This window comes from Echinops telfairi, unplaced genomic scaffold, assembly GCF_000313985.2.
Source record: "Echinops telfairi isolate 266 unplaced genomic scaffold, ASM31398v2 ScPeMD7_18;HRSCAF=68, whole genome shotgun sequence".
In the NCBI taxonomy this organism is placed as follows: domain Eukaryota; kingdom Metazoa; phylum Chordata; class Mammalia; order Afrosoricida; family Tenrecidae; genus Echinops; species Echinops telfairi.
Window position 1 is genome coordinate 90,650,196 of NW_022103915.1, and position 18,820 is coordinate 90,669,015.

At 45.8% G+C, this 18,820-nt stretch overlaps 1 protein-coding gene across 1 annotated transcript in view; it reads left to right on the plus strand.

Annotated features, from left to right (window-relative positions):
* The window catches only part of FMN1 (formin 1), a 338,627-nt gene that overhangs the window by 300,527 nt on the left and 19,280 nt on the right, over positions 1-18,820 (plus strand). The window contains exon 15 of the mRNA XM_004712678.2: positions 6,238-6,387. Coding sequence (XP_004712735.1) covers positions 6,238-6,387 — 150 coding nt within the window. The remainder of the gene's footprint in view (positions 1-6,237; positions 6,388-18,820) is intronic.

The following is an 18,820-nucleotide window of genomic DNA, read 5'->3' on the forward strand; positions in this document are numbered from 1 at the left end:
ATTCCGGAGTGAGGGGCCTAACCCGACACGGTCCGCAACACCATTCCTGTCTGTCTGCCTCTTCGCCATCACTCTACTCCTTAACTGCTGCCAGGAAATTTCAACTATCTGGTCCCCCCTGGTGGTGGTACACATCAGACTGCTAACCGCAAGACCGGCAGTTTGAAACCAGCACTTGCTCCTCAGGAGAAAGACGGGACTTTCTACTCTTGTAAGGGGTTAGAGTCGAACCGCAGGGGTGGTTCTACTCTGTCCATAGAGTTACCATGAGTCGCCGCCAACTCAAGGACAGTGAGTTTGGCCTTTTATCATTTTAACCGATGCCACTATCGAGTAGGACTGGCCTTCGGGGGTTTCGGAGGCTCTAAATCTTTGCTCTAGCAAAGAACCTCATCTCTCTCCCACTGAACAACTAGTGGTTTCAAACTGCTGACCTTGTGCTTTGCCATCCAGTGCCTACCCCAGAAGGCCACCAGGGCTCCTCCTATTCTACGACACGAGTTATTGGGAACATCTATGGGACTTCTGTCTCTCTCCACATCCTAGAGTGTATTGAAAACAGGCCAGGGTGGAAGTAAGAAGGGGTGACGGGAAAAGCAGGCTCACAGCTACACAGAGAACTCTTCCAGAAAGAAGCCTCTGAAGTCCTCAGCCTCAACGCACGTCAGTCTCCCCTCATTGTTCCGTCCCTTCGGAGACACCAGAGTACAGACATCCTCCCATCAGAAAGCAAGAAGCAGGGAGTGTGACCCCTTGGGATTTCTCTTACCGTCAGCTGACCAATTCAGTCTCCTGGGTCCTATCTCCCTTTTAGAAGTGGTAAGTGGGCAAGTGCTGCCATGGTTCTCAGCAGCAGCACAGGGAACTGAGATTGATTTGACTGGTGCCAATTCTAAAGGTAGTAGAAGATTAAAAGAGAAGTCCTGATTGGGCGCGGCATATAAGGACCCATGGACCTCACAGACAGGTGGAGTTAGCGTTTTCATGCAGTCAAGCAGACCCCAGGAGAGAGCTGTTTCTCTCCTGAAAGCACAGTGTGCCTTGCCGTGAGGTCTGAGAGTTCTAAAAGCCCTTGGAGAGTCTGGTCTACCCACTGTAATTGCCAACAAATTGAAAATGTTGATGAAAGAAGGTGGGGCGACTCTCACACTTGTCTACGTGAAGATGTGTCTTCAAATGATTCTTGTCCAGCTGTCACCATGGTAACTGATGACTGAGTTAATGACTTGGCTCTGCTCCTTTACATTTTTATGCCCTTTTGTTGGTCTTCCCCATTCTGTGGATAGCACAAACAGTAAACACACTAGGCTGCTAAGCAAAGGGCTGGAGACCCCGGTCTACCCATAGGTAAATCTGAAGAGAGATCTAGCCTTTTACTTCAGGGGAAAAAACACAAAAAAACAAAAAGCAACCATTGAGACCCCTATGTAGAGCGCAATGCTGGTCCGACACATCTGGGGTCACCATGGGCTAGTTTTGACTCAACACAACTGATTATCCCATGTTAAACTTTCCTTCTCAGTGTCTGACACAAGTGTTTCTCTGTTAGGAAAATAGCCCACCTATAGAGAGGAGATCGCCAACAAGGTCTTACTGGTAGGCGAAATAAAAATGCTGCGTCCAGGGAATATGTCAAATTTCCAATATTTTCCCAAGAGTGTTGCTTAAGGAAAAGGGGGCCTGCCTTAGGGGGGTCATGGCTGCTGCTGTGCATTAGCTGTGCTGAAGGGAGTCATAAATTATGGTTGTCAGCATTTTCCGTGGCTTTGTGGGGAAGGTAGTCCAGCTTTCATGCCATACATGAAATATACCCGAACCCCTCCTCGATGTAGAAACCACAGTTGTTGGGTTACACTCTGGAAGGAGGCTGGTGGTCAGTGTTGCAATATTCGTGTGAGATTTGGTAAATTCTGATGTTTCATCCTCAAGAGAAACAATTTACTCTGAGGCTCAGGAATATTTGCTTTTCCTAAGCAGTTTCTCAAGGCCTGCATGTAAAGCAATAGTGGATGTGTTCACTGGGGCATCCCAACACTGCAAAAGTACAACAGTTCATTCTGCTATGGGCTCTTTGATAGAATCATCGTCTGGGCTTTAGAAAACACTAGGGCAAATTAAAGAGATACTAATCAAGCAAGGAGTATGGCAGAGCGACAGAAGAAGGAGTCGGGAATAGCTCAGAGTGTATTTAAAAAAAAAAGAGGTTGTCTAAAACAAAACATATTTCTTAGAGATCAGTCTTTTAAAACCTGAGAGCTATTTTCAAGTTATCTGCTGACAAACAAATTTCAAAAAGCATGGATGACTACCCCTTCGTTTCCCATCTACTAGAAGAAAATTCATCTGAGCATTCATTAAGTATCAGTAATTTTCTTCCCTACGTTTCAGGAGGTTTTCAGTGATTAATCTTCTGGGAATCGGCGTCGATAGCAGTCTAGACCTTATCAGCTACTTACAGATCCCTGCTCTAGCTTTTGGCTTTTTCATGAACAAAGGGCTAAGGCTGAAATCCAGTAAGTCACGTCTTTGGCGCAACATCATCTTCACCCAAGCCACATCGTGCCACCGCCCGGCCGTCCCCTGGAAGCCTGTTTGCTTCGATTCCTCTCGAGGTTTACTTGCTTTCCGAGTTTCCAAAACACAGAGAGGCGAAAAGTGCTGAAGTTCAGTATTTCCTTTAGTCTTCCCTCCCCGCCCCTCTTTGAGGGTTCACAGGGAGGGCTTCACAAATCCCCAGCAGGGAAGGCGGTAAGGGTACAAGGTTAGCCTCAGTTGAGAACTGGGAAAAATCAGGCCCCCCAGGATTGATGAAAAGCCTTTCTCAGACCCTGTAAGAAGCACCAAGCCGCGCTGTCATTCTCTGTCCTGGCACCCATATCGGCAGCACGCTGGTCTCACAATCTAAACTCCAAATAGCACCCCACCCCCGGGTGTGGGGAGGATCCAGGAAGCACAACAGCCAGCTTCTCGACTCTTCTCACCTCCTCCCAGAGAACTAAAGAATGTGTTCACCTGATATAAAAAATGCGTGCTGCACAGACCTGCCAAGCGTTCTTGTTGCATGCTGACAAGGGCGTTTCAGAGGTTTGTGGAGAGCTTGCATTACCTTGTCGGTCCATTTTCCCATGAACTTTTTGAAGCCCCCTCCTATTTACCACAATTCGAGAGGGGGAAAAAACTAATAGGCATTAATGTCCAGTTTACAGAGTTGTTTTCCTGCTAGGACAGGCTGCAGCAGGCAATATAGTAAGTATCATTGGATGATCAAATTAATTATGTGTAAAAGTGTTAGGAGCCCTGGTGGCACAGTGGGTAAGGCATCCAGCTGCTAAGCACACGGTCCCCTTCTACTCCACGGGAGAAAGACAAGGCTTTCTACTCCCCTAAAGAGTGACCGTCTCAGAGACCCACAGGGCCCACTCTACCCTGTCCTGTAGGGTCGCTATGAGTTGGCATTGACTCAAAGGCAGTGAGTTTGGGCTTTTTTTTGTTTTTCAGAGGGGTTGGGATTAAAATTTTTTAAGTAAATGGCTTTCTCTCCTCTGTTAATGCACCCATAGTAATGTATCTGTATAGAAGGTGAACGTGGGGGGGGCGGGGGGGAATGATGTGCTCCAGTGAGGTTAGTGTGTGCCTTGTGCAACATGGAGGATAATTGTATCCACAGTAGAAACAACCAAGCAGAAGATGTGTTTTATTCCTTAAATGCCTGTGTGAGCAAGCATGAGCAAAAGAAGGATGGAGCAGATGAACCAGAGGTTTCAGTGGGAACCGAGGCAAGCCCAGTTCTACCAATAAATAAAGCCATGCAGTCTCTCCGGGTTATCTGTTTCAGATGGACAAAATGAAGAAAGAGTATGAGCCGACACGTAAGCCCCTTTTCCTAAAATCACATGATTCTCTGTGGCCTATGTCTACAAGCTATAATCCCTTTCCTTGCGTGTTTCTGAGCAATAGGAAGGTCACATTAATGTAAGTTCCATTCCTATAGTGTGACACGAAGGTATAGGCTGCAGAGTATAGATGTGATTTTGACAGTATTTTGATAGCTACAGAATTAAGAAGCACCACGTCTGGGGTGGGGAAGTGGTCATGGTGTCTTTCTTCCGGGACGGATTTTGCCCCAACAATCGAAGTATATGTTTGGAATTATAAGAGAGTCCCTTAAGAGATGTCTGCAGTCATTGCCTTGCTCCACTTATACACTTCTAGTCTTTTAATAAGTAGGAGGCAAAATTCCCTGACCAGTAGTTTTCATTTGCATTAGAAACAGATTTATTATTTACAGAAGCACAAAGAATTTATGAGAGTAGGAGCCACAGCTCCAGCTTCGACCTCGCCTAATCACGGCCATGGAATCAATTAACAGTTCATCTGTGACGCGTGATAAAACCTTATGAGATACATATTGCCCAATAACCGAGCGCGAGATGAAAGTATGCTCCAACATGGTAACGGGGCTTCAGGGTTTTACAATCCCCACTGAATAGAGCTCCCATTAGAAACTCTGTATTCAGGATGGCCACAAGCCACGCTGTGTCTGAACAGATGATAGAGCATTAAGTCATAAACCTGGCCAGCCATTCCTGCTTTGATTAGTTTCCAACACCCTAGAAAAGGGGGTCATTTGTTTAAGTGTTCTTGCTCATGGCAAATGAGTTTGGGAGGCTTGGGGTGGGTGTGGGCTGAGGGGGAAAGACTGAGTTCAGAGCTATAAATTGCCGCCAAGCCAGTGCCTCCGAGAAGGACTGCTTGGGAGGCCTGGGTAGTCTGGTGGGTCATAGGCCTTCGTTTAGGAGATGGGAGGTTCTTTCTGAGACCTGGGAAGTGACTGGAACATGTGGCTTCTTTTCAAACCAGGTGGGAGAATTAAAAAATAATTCGAAGGAGATGGTCTTTTATCCAACTCTGCGAGGCTCACGCTTGTCTATTGTCTTATGTCGTGGCTTGCACCGTAGCAAAGTCTAGAAGGTGGTGGTGTTTGGTGGGTTGCCACTGAGTCACGTGCGCTGAGTAGGATGCTGGTCCATCGGGTTCTCAAGGGCGCAACCTCTCAGAAGCAGATCTGGAAGCTTGTTTCCTGAGGCACCTTTGGGTGCCACCAAATTTGGGTTCGCAGTTGAACTGGTTAGTAATCTGCGACCCAGAGGGATGCCTTCCCCCACCTTAAAGTTCATCTCAGCAGTCTCTTGTCCCCAGGAAGTGGAGAGTCAGAGATGCTGAGTGATGGAGGCCGTGCCCCAGGATAGAACCCTCTCTGAGTTTGGGTCCCTTTTGAATGCTCCGGAAGCACTCCCCAGATTAATGCTCCCCAGTGGGCTGTGCCCCATGCTAGAGAAGCAGCATGCCATCGTCTCACATGACGTCATGAAGCATCAAAGGAAGGGCAGATAAATGACTGGGACATGAGATAAAGACCGAACTGAAAACCTGTAACCGACATACCCCTTGGACACAGCCAGGCACACACCCGGGTGGATCACCGTGTAAACTTGCGCTGCTTGCCAACATGCGTTTGGGCAAATTGGTTTTCTGTTGCGTCCCAGCCAGCGGGACGCACGAGCAGGATCCTGGAGGGAAAGACGAACCTGGATGGAAAGAAAGACACGGAGACGTGGAGCAAGACAAATGCTGATCAAGCTCGTTTATTTGGGCAAAGTTAGGGGAATATAAAGAGGAACTGGGAGGTGCATATTCTAATAAGGTGTGCTGCACAGTATCCAATCCAACATGTATTATTATAATGAAGCATAAGAATGTTAACCAATCGGCTATCCATCATATTCTCAATTTGGTACGTCTGTAGTCCAATGAGTGCTTAGTATTTCAACCAATGGGTGAAGGGTGGGGAAGATAACCAACCAAGGTCACGTGGCTGCAGAACAGTTACAGATGCACAATGGTCAAAGAACACTTCGGGGGGAGACGGAGGGTAGCACAGACTGCAAACTGTCTCAGACAGTTTCATAGAACAAGGAAGCTTTGGTGACTAAGATATCTTTTAAGGCATAACCACCTGCCAGTAATTTTCCACTAGGGCCGGTCACTGAAGGACCTTGAGAATGTCTGCTAGGGCCGGCTCCCAACAGTTTCCTGAGACTGAGGATAAACCTGTCACTATCATCCGGGTCAGAGACCAGACCTGCAAGAAACGGCCCTCCTGGGCCCGCCGGGACTTGGCGTTCACAGTTCCTCACCCTCTGATTCACTCCCTGTTTATCTTCCTACCTGTTGCAGTTTCGAAACAACTGTAGGTTATTTTGGGATGAAGCCCAAGTCGGGGGAGAAGGAGATCACGCCCAACTACGTGTTTATGGTGTGGTACGAGTTCTGCAGCGACTTCCAGACGATTTGGAAACGGGAGAGTAAAAACATATCGAAAGAAAGGTAAGGTTCTCATCGAGCCCAGGAAGCCGCCTTCCCAAACCTGGCCAAGCGCGCGCCTGTCTTTCTCGCTTGTCAGTGTTTCCGTTCAGACCACGGCCGGCCAGCAAGGATAGCTCGAGGTTGCCTTGCAGGCAAAGCTGGGAAAGGCTTGCTGTCCACACAGCCGGCACACTCACGTGACCTGATCAGTTACACTTTCTTAACCCCTTCCAATTACTAGCTAGTAAATGAAAGGAGAGTTGTGCTAATTTGCAACAGATTGCTTCTCTGCGTAGTTTCACGTTGGCCCAGCCTAAATGAGGCCGTCTTGCTGTCGCAGACAGTACGGACAAATAAAAGTGAATGCTTTTCCCATTAATATACTGAACTTGCATCAAAGGGAAATCCCCGAGACGCGGGCCACACTTAACACGGTGTTGAAACCCCGCGCTCGATTTACAGCACCACTTCGGACTCCCCGTATCCTGCTGCGGACATCAAACTTCATGCCGCTCGGCCCCACTGCAGCCCCCTGAGTTTATTAGTTGGGGGGGCGAGGGGAAACCTCGGCTGTGTGTATGTGTGTGTGTGTGTGTGTGTGTATTTGTGTAGGTAGGGTGGGTGTTCTGCCTGAGACTGAATCTGGCCCGTTGGTCAGGAAAACTGAAAAAGCACTCCTGCTTGCTCGCTGGTTTGCTCAGGTTGCCACGGTCTACAAAGGGTGTCATGGATTTAAACTTCAAACAGGTCTCACCACTACCCCTGCAGAGCAAATGTCTAGGCGTGTCACTCAAAGTGGAGTGGAAGGAGACAAGAGAGGCTGTGAAATAAGGGAAGGGCAGGGTATTTAAATAGAGCATCTAGATTTCACTGCACAGCCAGAGGGGAAATCCCATCATGCTTGCATTTGCACCTTTAGGTTTGTAATCCGAGAAAGGGTATGTGCATATAAGTGATAGATGTATGCACACACCACCACAAACAGTCATAGGTCTCACTCCAAGAAATTGTTTTAAAGAGGATCACCATTTAGAGATGTTGAGCCAATGTTACCGAGTCTCTGGATTTTTCTCAGGGAATTAGGAAACAAACGTTCCTGCAGTCCAAAGAAGTTGGACAGGTTTGAAAAATATGCATCTCCCCATCTTCCAACTGTTAGCTCCTTGGGAACGTAGGGATGAGGCTGGGCATGTCCATCATACAGAGAAACAGAAGTGGAGACCCTGTTCAGAAAACAGGTGGTTGTTAGCAATACGGAAATGTCCTAGAGATTCGTGCTTCTCTCTCTGCCACTACTGAGTAAGCCGGGGAAGTGAGCTCCACGGGAAGGCTTTCCTGGGAGCACTTTGTATCTCAGGAGCCTCTGAGGTGAGTGGTTGAATCTAGCTCCTTGGCCTGTAACCAGGGAGCCAGGACCATCTTGTGGCTGCAAACCCTGCAGTGTGTGTGCTCTGAAACATGCACCCTTTGCTTAAATGATCTTAAGATTGTGGTCTTAAGTCACCCTCAGGTTTTGTCTTGTTTTGTTTTCATTTATGGGCATATAATATGAAAATCATACCATCCATTGGTTCACTCATATTATGAAGATTTGTACAATCATCACCACAAATGATGGTAGGACATTCCCTTCCTCCCCGTACTCATTGGTGCTAGCTCCCCGTTTCCCCCGACCTCCACTGCCATGCTCTCTGGGCACCATTGATCCAGGCACTGCCTTGGCAGATCTACCTATGCTGGAATTCATATGCAGAAAAAAAACATTTTTTTTTAAATAGTTAAAAAATGAAACAGAAAAACCTCAATCGAAAGGAAAACAGGAATTATTAAAAATAAGAAAACAACTTTTAAAAGGGTCAGAAGGGCTGCACAACCCTTGGAGAATTTGGCCTTGAAGCCTTAAAAATGGTTGAAAACACACATAGACACATATATAGAGAGCAGAGAGGACGATGAACTGTTTCTCTTTTTAATAATCTCTTCCAGTACTGAACCCTGTTCCAAATTAAGGAGTGCTCCCCAATTAGAGACTTTGGACCACTTGAATTGTGGGTGGGCAGTGGTGGGTGGCTGTGGGGACCCACTGTCCTTCTGAATGGCATGTGTTCTGATTCCCAGTCAAAGGCATTAGCAGCCTTGCTTCCTGGGTGCAGCTGGCAGATTGCCAGCTTCACACTCTGTAAACCAACACTTTTAAAGGGTCCTGACTTCACAGGACCCCTTCCGTTCTTCTCCTTGAGCCCTCTCAGGGATCTCTGCGTTGCGGTCCCAGGCTCTGCGAGGTGGGTCCCCAAGGTTTCTGACCTAAAGCAACATCCCTGCAAGTTAATGACAGCCAAGAAAAATATTTTTGGAAGCAACATGTTTAGAAAAAATCTATTTGTTAAAAATGTTACCACCTTACATATATACGTGTATGTGTGCGTGTGTGTACTTTACCCATTTAAACAAACTGATTCGTACCCAGAGTTTTCTTGTGATGTGGGGAATCTTTTTGATTGTACTGTCTTCTTAGGATTTTTAGCTTTTGGCTTATTAGAATTGCATATACGCTGTGGTAAAACAGGTCAATGAACTTGCATTCTTGTCTTATAACTAAATGAGAAACAAGATAAGCATTGCTTTGCTTTCATACCTATTTAATGAAATTTGATATTGTGATTTCAAGTTATGTTTTTTCTAGAACTCCAATAAATTTAAGCAGCCCTAAATATCTGGGGGTAGCCTAACATCATTAAATGAATAGTAAGAACAAAGACACCCTAAAAGACTGAATCCACAACCAAATGGAAACATGATAGCTTAAAATTATTAGAAAAGAAAACTATAGCTCTGGATCTCATTAGAAGAAATGTAATCCAATTGATTTTTAAATTTATTTGAAAGCCAACTAAAAAAATCCCGCAAAAGTCATTGGGAAAAATCAAGGATTTAATATAAGTATTTTCAAAGGAACAGATTCCATCGCAAATGATGTTTTCTTTTAAACGCTACTTCCAAGTAAATGTGTTATAAACTCATTTAAGCCATTTTAGGCTAATGTGAGGTGCAAGAAAATATTTACTTCTTTTTCTGCTTAGCGTGGTTTCCGTGAATACACATTACCTTAATGCAAAATTGAGATGGATATGCCTCCATACAGGGTAATGACTGCCTCAGAACAGTGTGTAAACACACGTATGATGGCGTAAACAGTCTTCAGGGTTACTGCATCGTGTCCAAATAACAGGCATAATTCTGCACGTGCAGAGAGAAGAAATGTCTTCTTGGGAATGTGGTTTACCTGCTGATTATCCACGTCAGGAAAACAGCAAACTATTAAATGAGTGGGCTTCAAAAGTTCGTGAAAAAACTCCATTGTGTTTTAATTCAATATCTCCATGTACTTTTTGAAGCCCTTTCTTCTTTTTTTAATCATTTTATTGGGGGCTCTTATAACAATCTGTACATCCATTATGTCAAGCACATTTGTACATATGTTGCCATCATCCTTTTCAAAACATTTTCTTTCTACTTGAGGCCTTGGTATCAACTCCTCATTTTTTTCTCCCTCCCCCACTCTCATGAACCCTTGATAAATTATTATTTTCATATCTTACACCATCCGCTGTCTTCCTCCACCGACGTTTCTGTTGTTTGTCCCGGGGACTGTGGGGGCAGGGAATGGTTTTACATCGCTCATTGCCATTCGGTTCCCCCTTTTCCCCCCCACCTTCCCCCTACCCTCATGGTATTGCTCCTCCCATTATTGTACCTGAGGGGGTTATCTGTCCAGCATTCCATGTGTCAAGAGCTCTGATCAGTACCAGTGCACAAACTCTGATCTAGCCGGATTTGTAAGGTGGAACTAGGGTCATGATAGTGGGGGGAAGAAGCATTAAAGAACTAGAGAGATGTTGTATGTTTTATTGGTGCTATACTGTACCCTCGCTGGCTCGTCCCTTCCTTGTGACCCTTCTGTGAAGGAATGTCCTGTTGTCTACAGATGGGAATTCCTTTCATGTCATAATGTATGACAGCATTAAATTTTCTTTTGGCCTTTAAACCAATCTTGGGCAAAGTATCTTAGCACAGTGCCTGGATGGTGCTAATGGTTAACACGCTTGGCTGTTAGTCCAGAGATTGATGGTTGGATCCCACTCAGAGACAGAACAAAGACCTGGTCAAAAATCAGCCATTGACAACCCAATGCAACACAGCTCTACTCTGAGCACATGGAATTGCCACGGGTCAGAATCAACCTGACAGCAACGGATTGATTGGTATGTAGGCACAAATCCAGAAGGCCTCACGTTCTTAGATCTTCACCAGGAGCAGTACTGGTGCTGCCCCTAGGGCCGGGGGTGGACGACACTAATTCCCAGAGAATTACCTCTAGACAGGGAATCAAAAAATCAAATGATTACTCATTAATCTTTAATTCGTTATGCAACCGTGAGTGACTCAATTAGGATCTGCAGGGCCAAGTCATCAAATCTGTGAACAGTGTGCATTGGGATGAAGTAGAAAGGAAGTTCTTTTCCAGCTCGAAGCTTCCTTAAATCTAGAAGCCACCTTTCAAATACACCCGCTCCTCACTTATTGACATGGTTAAGTTCAAAAGACCAGGTCGTTACATGTCTATTGGCATTACACAAAAGTGGGGAATTGATCACATCAGATCCCCAAATGGAGGAGGGTGACACCATTATATCACTGAGAAGCATCGCCCAACCAAGTTGACCCATAACTTGAACCATCACCATGTTCACTACACTCTTGGTCAGAGAGTATAATTTTTATCATTGTCGTAAATACAAATTGTTGATAATGCCAATATAGTCGCTAAGTGAGGAGTAAGTATATTCCGAGGAACTGTGTGTTTCATTTCTGAGATAATTCCCCTCATCTCTGTCCTTGAGGTCATTGGAAACCATATTGGAGGGCATCTTAAATCAAGTTCTGGCAGATGAGCGATCCTTCGAGGACAGAGAACATTTTCACTCTTAGAACTAACTGCTAGATGTCTCCAGCGACCTGCCTCATTCATCCAACTTATAAATACGAATGTTGGTTTCCAAGGAACTCTGTTGACATAGTGGCTCCAAGCTGGACTGCTAACCAAGAGACCAGCAGTTCGAGACACCAGCCACGTGGGAGGTGAAAGATGAGGAGGCTTTCGACTCCTGTAAAGAGTTAGTCTCAGAAACCCGTGGAGGTGTTCTACTCAGTCCTAAAGGGCTGTTATGAGTTGGAATTGACTCAATGGCAGTGAGTTTGGGGTTTTAATGTTGATCTTGAAGACCACATTATTTTATTAAGAGTAAAAGTATAACGTGTTTTTTCCTGCTCATTTATATCCAACATCACAATTACAGTTTATTAGAGTTCATCAAGAATGTAATCTGCAGAGGCAGCCTTACCTCAATTTTACTTTTTCCTGCACTTTGATATTTGTTCTCCAAATATACCATGAATTTTCAGGCCTACACATTTCTTCTGCCTATGAAATCTATAGATTGTCAAAACATATGCCAAGTTTATGGGAGTTGTCTTTTTTTTTTTTTGCTGCTACCTTTATCGATTCTCCACTCATTTCTGCTGTTTTGGTTTTGTGCCTCTTTGGTTACCCTTAGATAGAAGACCATCCCTTAAGATATCTCATCATTTTAAAGATTTTAAGAATACTCCCCACATGTGCCCACACAGGGAGACCACAAACCACCACCACCAAACCACACAACAGGCTGTGAATTTGCAAAAAGTAAAGAAGTTCCCGGGGAGCCAAGACTCCAAGAGTGGGGTTCTGGTAAATAATTCACCCTGAGCCAAAGCAAACTTTCAGAGTGCCATTTACAGAAGCCGCAATGGGAAAGTAATAAGTGGATAAAGAGTTCGGTGAACTGTATGTGAAATGCAAATAAACTGCAGTGTATACATAGCTGTAATTTACACCAGGGGAAAATGGGTATTTTTTCAGTCCAGATAAATACCAACAGGCTTTTGCTTCAAGTTACTTACAACTATTATGGTTTGGTACGTGCCTACGGAGCGCGTGACAGCAGACATCATTCTCAAAACATTTTCTTTGTATTTGAGCCCTTGGTATCAGCTCCTCATTTTTCCCCCTCCCTCTCCACCTTCCTCCCACCAAACCCTTGATAAATTATTATTATTTTGTCATGTCTTACACTGTCCAATGTCTCTCTTCACCCACTTTTCTGTTGTCCATCCCCCAGTGAGGGAAAGGGGTTATATGTGATTGGTTCCCCCTTTCTATACCACCTGCCCCTTACCCTCCTGGTATCATTACTCTCATTATTGGTCCTGAGGGGTTTATCTGTCCTGGATTCCCTGTGTTTCCCATTCCTATCTGTACCCATGTACATGCTCTGGTCTAGCTGGATTTGTAAGGTAGAATTGGGATCATGATAGTGGGGAGGACATTAAAGAACTAGAAAGACATTAAAGAAAGTTGTATGTTTTATCGTTGCTACCCTGCACCCTGACTGGCTCATCTCCTCCCCTCAACCCTTCCATAAGGGGATATCCAGTTGCCTACAGATGGGCTTTGGGTTTCCACTCTGCCCTCCCTCTCATTCACAATGATACGATTTTTTGTTCTTTGATGCCTGATACCTGATCCCATCAACACCTTGTGATCACACAGGCTGGTGTACTTCTTCCATGTAGGCTTTGTTGCTTCTCAGCTAGATGGCTACTTGTTTATCTTCAAGCCTTTAAGACCCCAGATGCTATATCTTTTGATAGTCAGGCACCATCAGCTTTCTTCACTGCATTTGCTTATGCACCCACTTTGTCTTCAGCAATTGTGTCAGGAAGATGAGTATCATGAAATGCCAGGTTAATAGAGCAAAGTGTTCTTGCATTGAGGGAGTACTTGAGTGGAGGCCCAATGTCCATCTGCTACCTTAATACTTAGCCTATAAATATATGCACATAGATCTATCTCCCCATCCTCATATATAATATATTTACATATTTACATGCCTGTATTTATACCTTTATAAATGCCCTTTGCCTCCTAGTTCTTTCCTCTATTTCCTTTTACTTTTCTCTTGTCCCACTATCATGCTGGGCCTTCATTTGGGTTTCAGTAATTCCTCTTGGTTACATTGCCCTTGAGCAAGCCCTACCAGGCCTCCTACACCCTCCTCACCAATGATTTTTGATCCCTTGTTGTTCCCTTGCCCCTGGGTTTGTTAATACCCATTTCCTTTCCCCCCACCTCCCCTTCTCCCATGTCCCCCTGGAACCATCGGTCCTGTTGTTCTCTCCTCCAGATTGTTTACCACGCCAATCTTATCTAGATGGACCTGCAGAGATAATAATATGCACAAAAAACAAGACAGAGCAAAACAAAGCAACAACGGAAAACAAAAGCAACAAACCAATGACACAAAAAAGAAAAGCCTGTAAATAGTTCAAGGTCTGTTTGTTGACCTTTAGGAGTATTTTGCAGTTGAATAGGATGAGGTGCCACACCCTGACCCCAAAGTCTATTTTTGGTATTCCCTTGGGACTTCCTTGCTTTGCTCCCCTTGCTGTTCTGTTACATGCCCTTAGTGTTTTGCCTTGGTGTGGTAGGGTCAGATTGGGTGCAATTCCCACATTGTGTCTCCATTGCTGTCCCCCAGAGGGCTATGGGTCAGTGAGGGATGTCGTGTCTTGTAGTGGGGCCGGCCATGTCTTCTCTGTGGATTGGCTGCTCTAAGCGGGAATCTCGTCATCATGGCTTGGTGGTCCAGGATGTGCTCCACTCTCTCTTCCTCCCCCTTCATTTGCTCCCGTGTGCTCTGATCAGACACGACCCTCTCCCTGAGCTGTCACTTCAGTGCTGTCCTCTGAAGTAAATTCTTCTGGGGGCAGGGGGTACATAGGATTATTGCAGTAACTTCTAGAAGGCTAACTTTCGTTGCCCTAGCTCTGTTATAGACTTACATGGTTTGCATACACTTAACTACTAAGGAGCTTAATATTTTTGAGGTCTCTTTTAATCATGCAAAAGGAAGAAAGAAAGGAAGAAATCACCCTCCAGTTAATTGGTGTGCATTACATTTGGTGTTAGGCTGCAAACTCAAATATCAGTTGTTTACAGACACCAACTGCTCGGTGGGGGGTGGGGGATAAGGATGGGGGGATGGGCGGGGGAACGAGGCAACCACTCTTCCTCCTTAAAGGTTTACACCCTCAGAAATCCTATGAAACAATTCTACTCTGTCCATGGAGTTGCTGTGAGTGGGAATTGACTGGACAGCCGTCAGTTTATTGGCAATTTCTGAATTCTCCTAAGTCACATTTGAAAGCGGTTCTCTACCGATACAGATATAGTAAATGTCCCAGAGACCTAACTAACAAACGGGAGTACCGAACTCACTAAGAATAAACTCTGGTGATTTTCTAGACAATAAATTAAAAACAATTTTTGCAAAATTGAAAATAGGCCAGGAATAAGGAAGGGAGATAGGAGAGTAAGAATGGTGAGAATTTTAATATTACTGGCTTTTGAAAGCCAAGAACACTATCTGGCCTATTTCTTCTGTAAACTATTGTTCCATCTCCCCGCCTGTCCCCAAACCAAACGCATGGCCATTGAGTCAATGCCGACTGCTGAGGACCCTATAGGACAGTGTGGAACTGCCCTGGGAGTTTCCGAGACTGTAATGCTTTCTTGGAGTAGAGAGCCCCATCTGGCTCCCGCAGGGTGCTGGGTGGTTTCCAATTGAGGACCTTGCAGTTAGCAGCCGAATGCTTATCTACAATATCACCAGGGCTCCTCTCCCGCCTCTAGCCTCCTGAAAAAGGGTTTGTAACTAATTCTTCACTTTCTTCCCCTTCCACATGCTTTCTGTATACATAACAGTAAGGCTTGACTGTCATAACAAAGGCCCAAAGGGGTTTTGCTTAAACAAGACCAAATTCCTTTTTCTCTTGCACAGCATTCTGAGGAGAAGGAGAGAGAGGTTACGAACTGGTCTTTTTCACTGGCTGCCACCCTTAAGGTGTCACGGTTCCTTTTGCACACAGGGAAAGTGGATCACACCACATCCACTACTATCATTTCTGCTCACTTCTTTTTACTGGTGGCAAGAAGAGAACAAACCCTTTTTCCTCTTAAGCGCCTAACCTGGAGAGTTCACACATGGCTTCCATTCTTACCTGTGGGCCCAAACTTAATCCCCTGGCCTTCCACAAGGGAGACTGGGAAGCATCGCCTGAGCTGACATCCAGGTACCCAAGAGTGGTTCATGCATTCCATGAGTAAAGAGAGAAGCAGAAATAGGCATTGAGGCCCTGAGCAAACATTTGCCATCTGAAGCTTAAAAGCCCTCCCATCTCCTTGCCAATACAAGCTTTTGACTGTGGTGGACATCTCTTCTCCCGTGCTGTACCTTAGCCCTCTGCTAGTGTCTGACCCTATCTGCATGCGCGACCACCTCCTTGACTACTTCTATTTCTTATCTCCCCATATCGGCACGTTCCCCTGGGTGCAGATTTTTGTCTCTCTCTATTCATTTTCCCAACTCCACCCCATGGGAGGCCGCAACCCAGAGTGACTACCCCAAAGTGGCAGACGTCTTAGATCTAAATCTTTTTGCACCTTAAACGTTCCCACAGGATGCCCAGCCTTCATCCTCCTCTCAACACGACCTACATAGAATTTATTTCAACAGAGACCCGCCCTTCTCAGGCTCCCTAACTCCCAAGTGCACGACTCCCTCCTGTTACTAACACGGCCCAGTTGGAAGCCTGATTCGTCTCTAGTGCTTTCAGATTCACTGGCTCCCTGGTGCTGACCTGCCTTGGTCTGCCTTCCTCAGTGGTGGCTCTTCTGCACCCTGTATTCCCCGTGAGTGACGGAGCTGTCATTTCTGAAGCAGCCTTCTCATTGTTCTCACTGTCGGCACTTCCTCCAGTTCTTCTTTAATGTTTCCCGAATGCTAGATCACATCTAGTCCTTTTAAAATATGCAGTTTTCCATCGTTGATGGGATAAAGGGAAGCAATTTCATGACAGAAGCTACTTTTACCCATTAACTCATTGAATCCTCACCAACCCCAACCCCAAACCAAACAATAAGCTCACTGCCATTCAGTCCATTTGGACTCATAGCATTCCTATAGAACAGAGCAGAACTGCCTCTTTGGGTTTCCACGGCCCCAAATCTCACACGAGTAGAAAGCCTCTTCTTTTACCCTTGGAAAAGCTGGTGGATTCAAACTACTGACCTTACGATTTGAAGCCCAACACATAACCCACTATGCCACCAAGGCACCTTAACTACCATAACTGCCCCCAAATGAAGGTTTACTGCTGTATCACACATCAGCACAGGAGCGAGTGAATGGATTGCCCATGTCCCCATTTAACTAGTAAGTGGCAGGAGAAGAAGAGAACCTATGTTATTTTTGACTCAAAAAGTTGGGTTCATTCAATCATTGCATATTCCTGCCTAAATCATAGAGTGACCCTCCGGAAACGTGCCCTTAACACACCTCTCTAGCCTCATTTCCTAGAGACTCATCCCATTCCCCACCATCACTTTTTCCTGCACATGGGATTTTGTGCCTTGTGATCTCATGGAATCATTTCTTTACACGACAGTGTCCTCATTCAGTTCCTGCTACTCTAAGTATAGTCATCCTTCAAGGACCACCTCCCAAACCATCCCTTCTTGAAATCTTCTGAAATTCACCTCTTCCTCCGGCAGTATGTTTTTCTTATTGCCCTTTAACACTCAGTTCATTCCAGCGTGTTATTTCAGGGGTTTACGTGTGTTTTTCCACCTCTAGGACACGAACCCATTCCTTGTTCTACATCTCGTCGTAGGGCGCGTTCTCCCGCACAGGGCCTGGCACATGCCTGTTGACATAGAAAAGATTTCACAACAGGGAACAGAATTACTGAGCACTGAAGACCTTGGTGTGAGGTAAGAGATTGGTGGGGGAGAGGTTAGTGAGCACAGGAGATGTGCAGACTAGAGATAGCTTTGGGAAGATATTTGGGCATAAGCCCTGGGCAGAGAGTTATATAGGGGCTTCAAAGCCCAGTGGTGAGATGGAAGAAATCGGAATCTCCCAAAGCTGGAAGATCTTCCAAACCGCCTGAAGAACTTCTTAGAAACTGTACATGAGTCCGCTGCCGCAGAGGGTTCCCCACAGAGAGGAAGGCATAGGAATGCATTTGTGTTGCCACAGTAAATGCCTTGGCTTTGCCCATCCCTTAGCAGAAGGCATCTGGTCCACTTTGCTGATGGGAGGGAGGAGGACATTATCCTGCCAAGTTGAGGAGCTACTGGACTTTAGGCACCCTTGAACCCCGATTCCCTATGACGTCAGACAGAAGATGCGCTGAGCATTGACTGGAGCAGTTGGGTAATTCAGCTACTTTGAGATTAAAGGGGGGTAGAACATTCTGGAAGGTCACATGGTGAAGTTGTGGACCTGAAAGACTCAACCCCCGTTTTAAAGGAATGGCTGGTGGGATGATTCCTGGGGCCAGCCTACCCAGTCCCCCAGCTGCTGCACCCTCCAATGGTCCTCCTCGGCCCACTCCGTGCCCACCAGTCTCCCACTGCTCTGGACTCCTATACAGATCTGCAGCCCCAAACAAGCTTGATTGAAGCACACACTTTAATGTTATTGATTATACATCAAGTGCTGTACCAGTCAGCGGACTGTATTCTGGGAGTCCAAGAGGGGGATTCCCTACTGCTTCCTTCCCAACCAGTTCCTTCATCACTGTGAGCTGTCTTTTCTCCAAAAGTCTCCCAAGTCCACGGTCTGTTCTGTGTTCGCATTTGCTGATTTGTTTTTCATTCACTTGGTTCTAGCTGTTTCCCCTCTCCAAGAAACTACACCCAAACCAGTTGCCATGTGAGTCGGTTCCGACTCCCTGTGCGAGTGCAGAGTAGAAATGCCCTTCACAGGGTTTCCAAGGCTGTGGCCTTTGGAAGCAATTGCCAGGCCTTGCTTCTGAGGTTCCTCCCAATGGACTTGGACAGCCAGCCTTCCAATGACCAGCTGAGGACTAAACTGCTGGCAGCGCCCTTGCCTCGACGGTGGAATCAACCCCAACTCACAGCAACCCCATCAGACAGAGTAGGCCTGCTTATGAGGGTTCCCGAGACTGTCAGTTTTCACGGCAGCAAGCAAGCCTCATCTCTTTCCCCTGGAGCTGCGGTAGGTTTGAACCATCGACCTTTAGTTTCAAAGCCTAATGCTTACCCTGCAGCACTACCACAGTCACAGGGCCTCTTCAATAAACCTGCCCTTGGCAAAAAAAAATCATATCATTGTGAATGAGGGGGAGTGCAGAGTGGAGACCCAAAGCCCATCTGTAGGCAACTGGACATCCCCTTACGGAAAGGTCATGGGGAGGAGACAAGGAAGTCGGTGCAGTGTAGCAACAATGAAACATACAACTTTCCTCTAGTTCTTAAATGCTTCCCCCC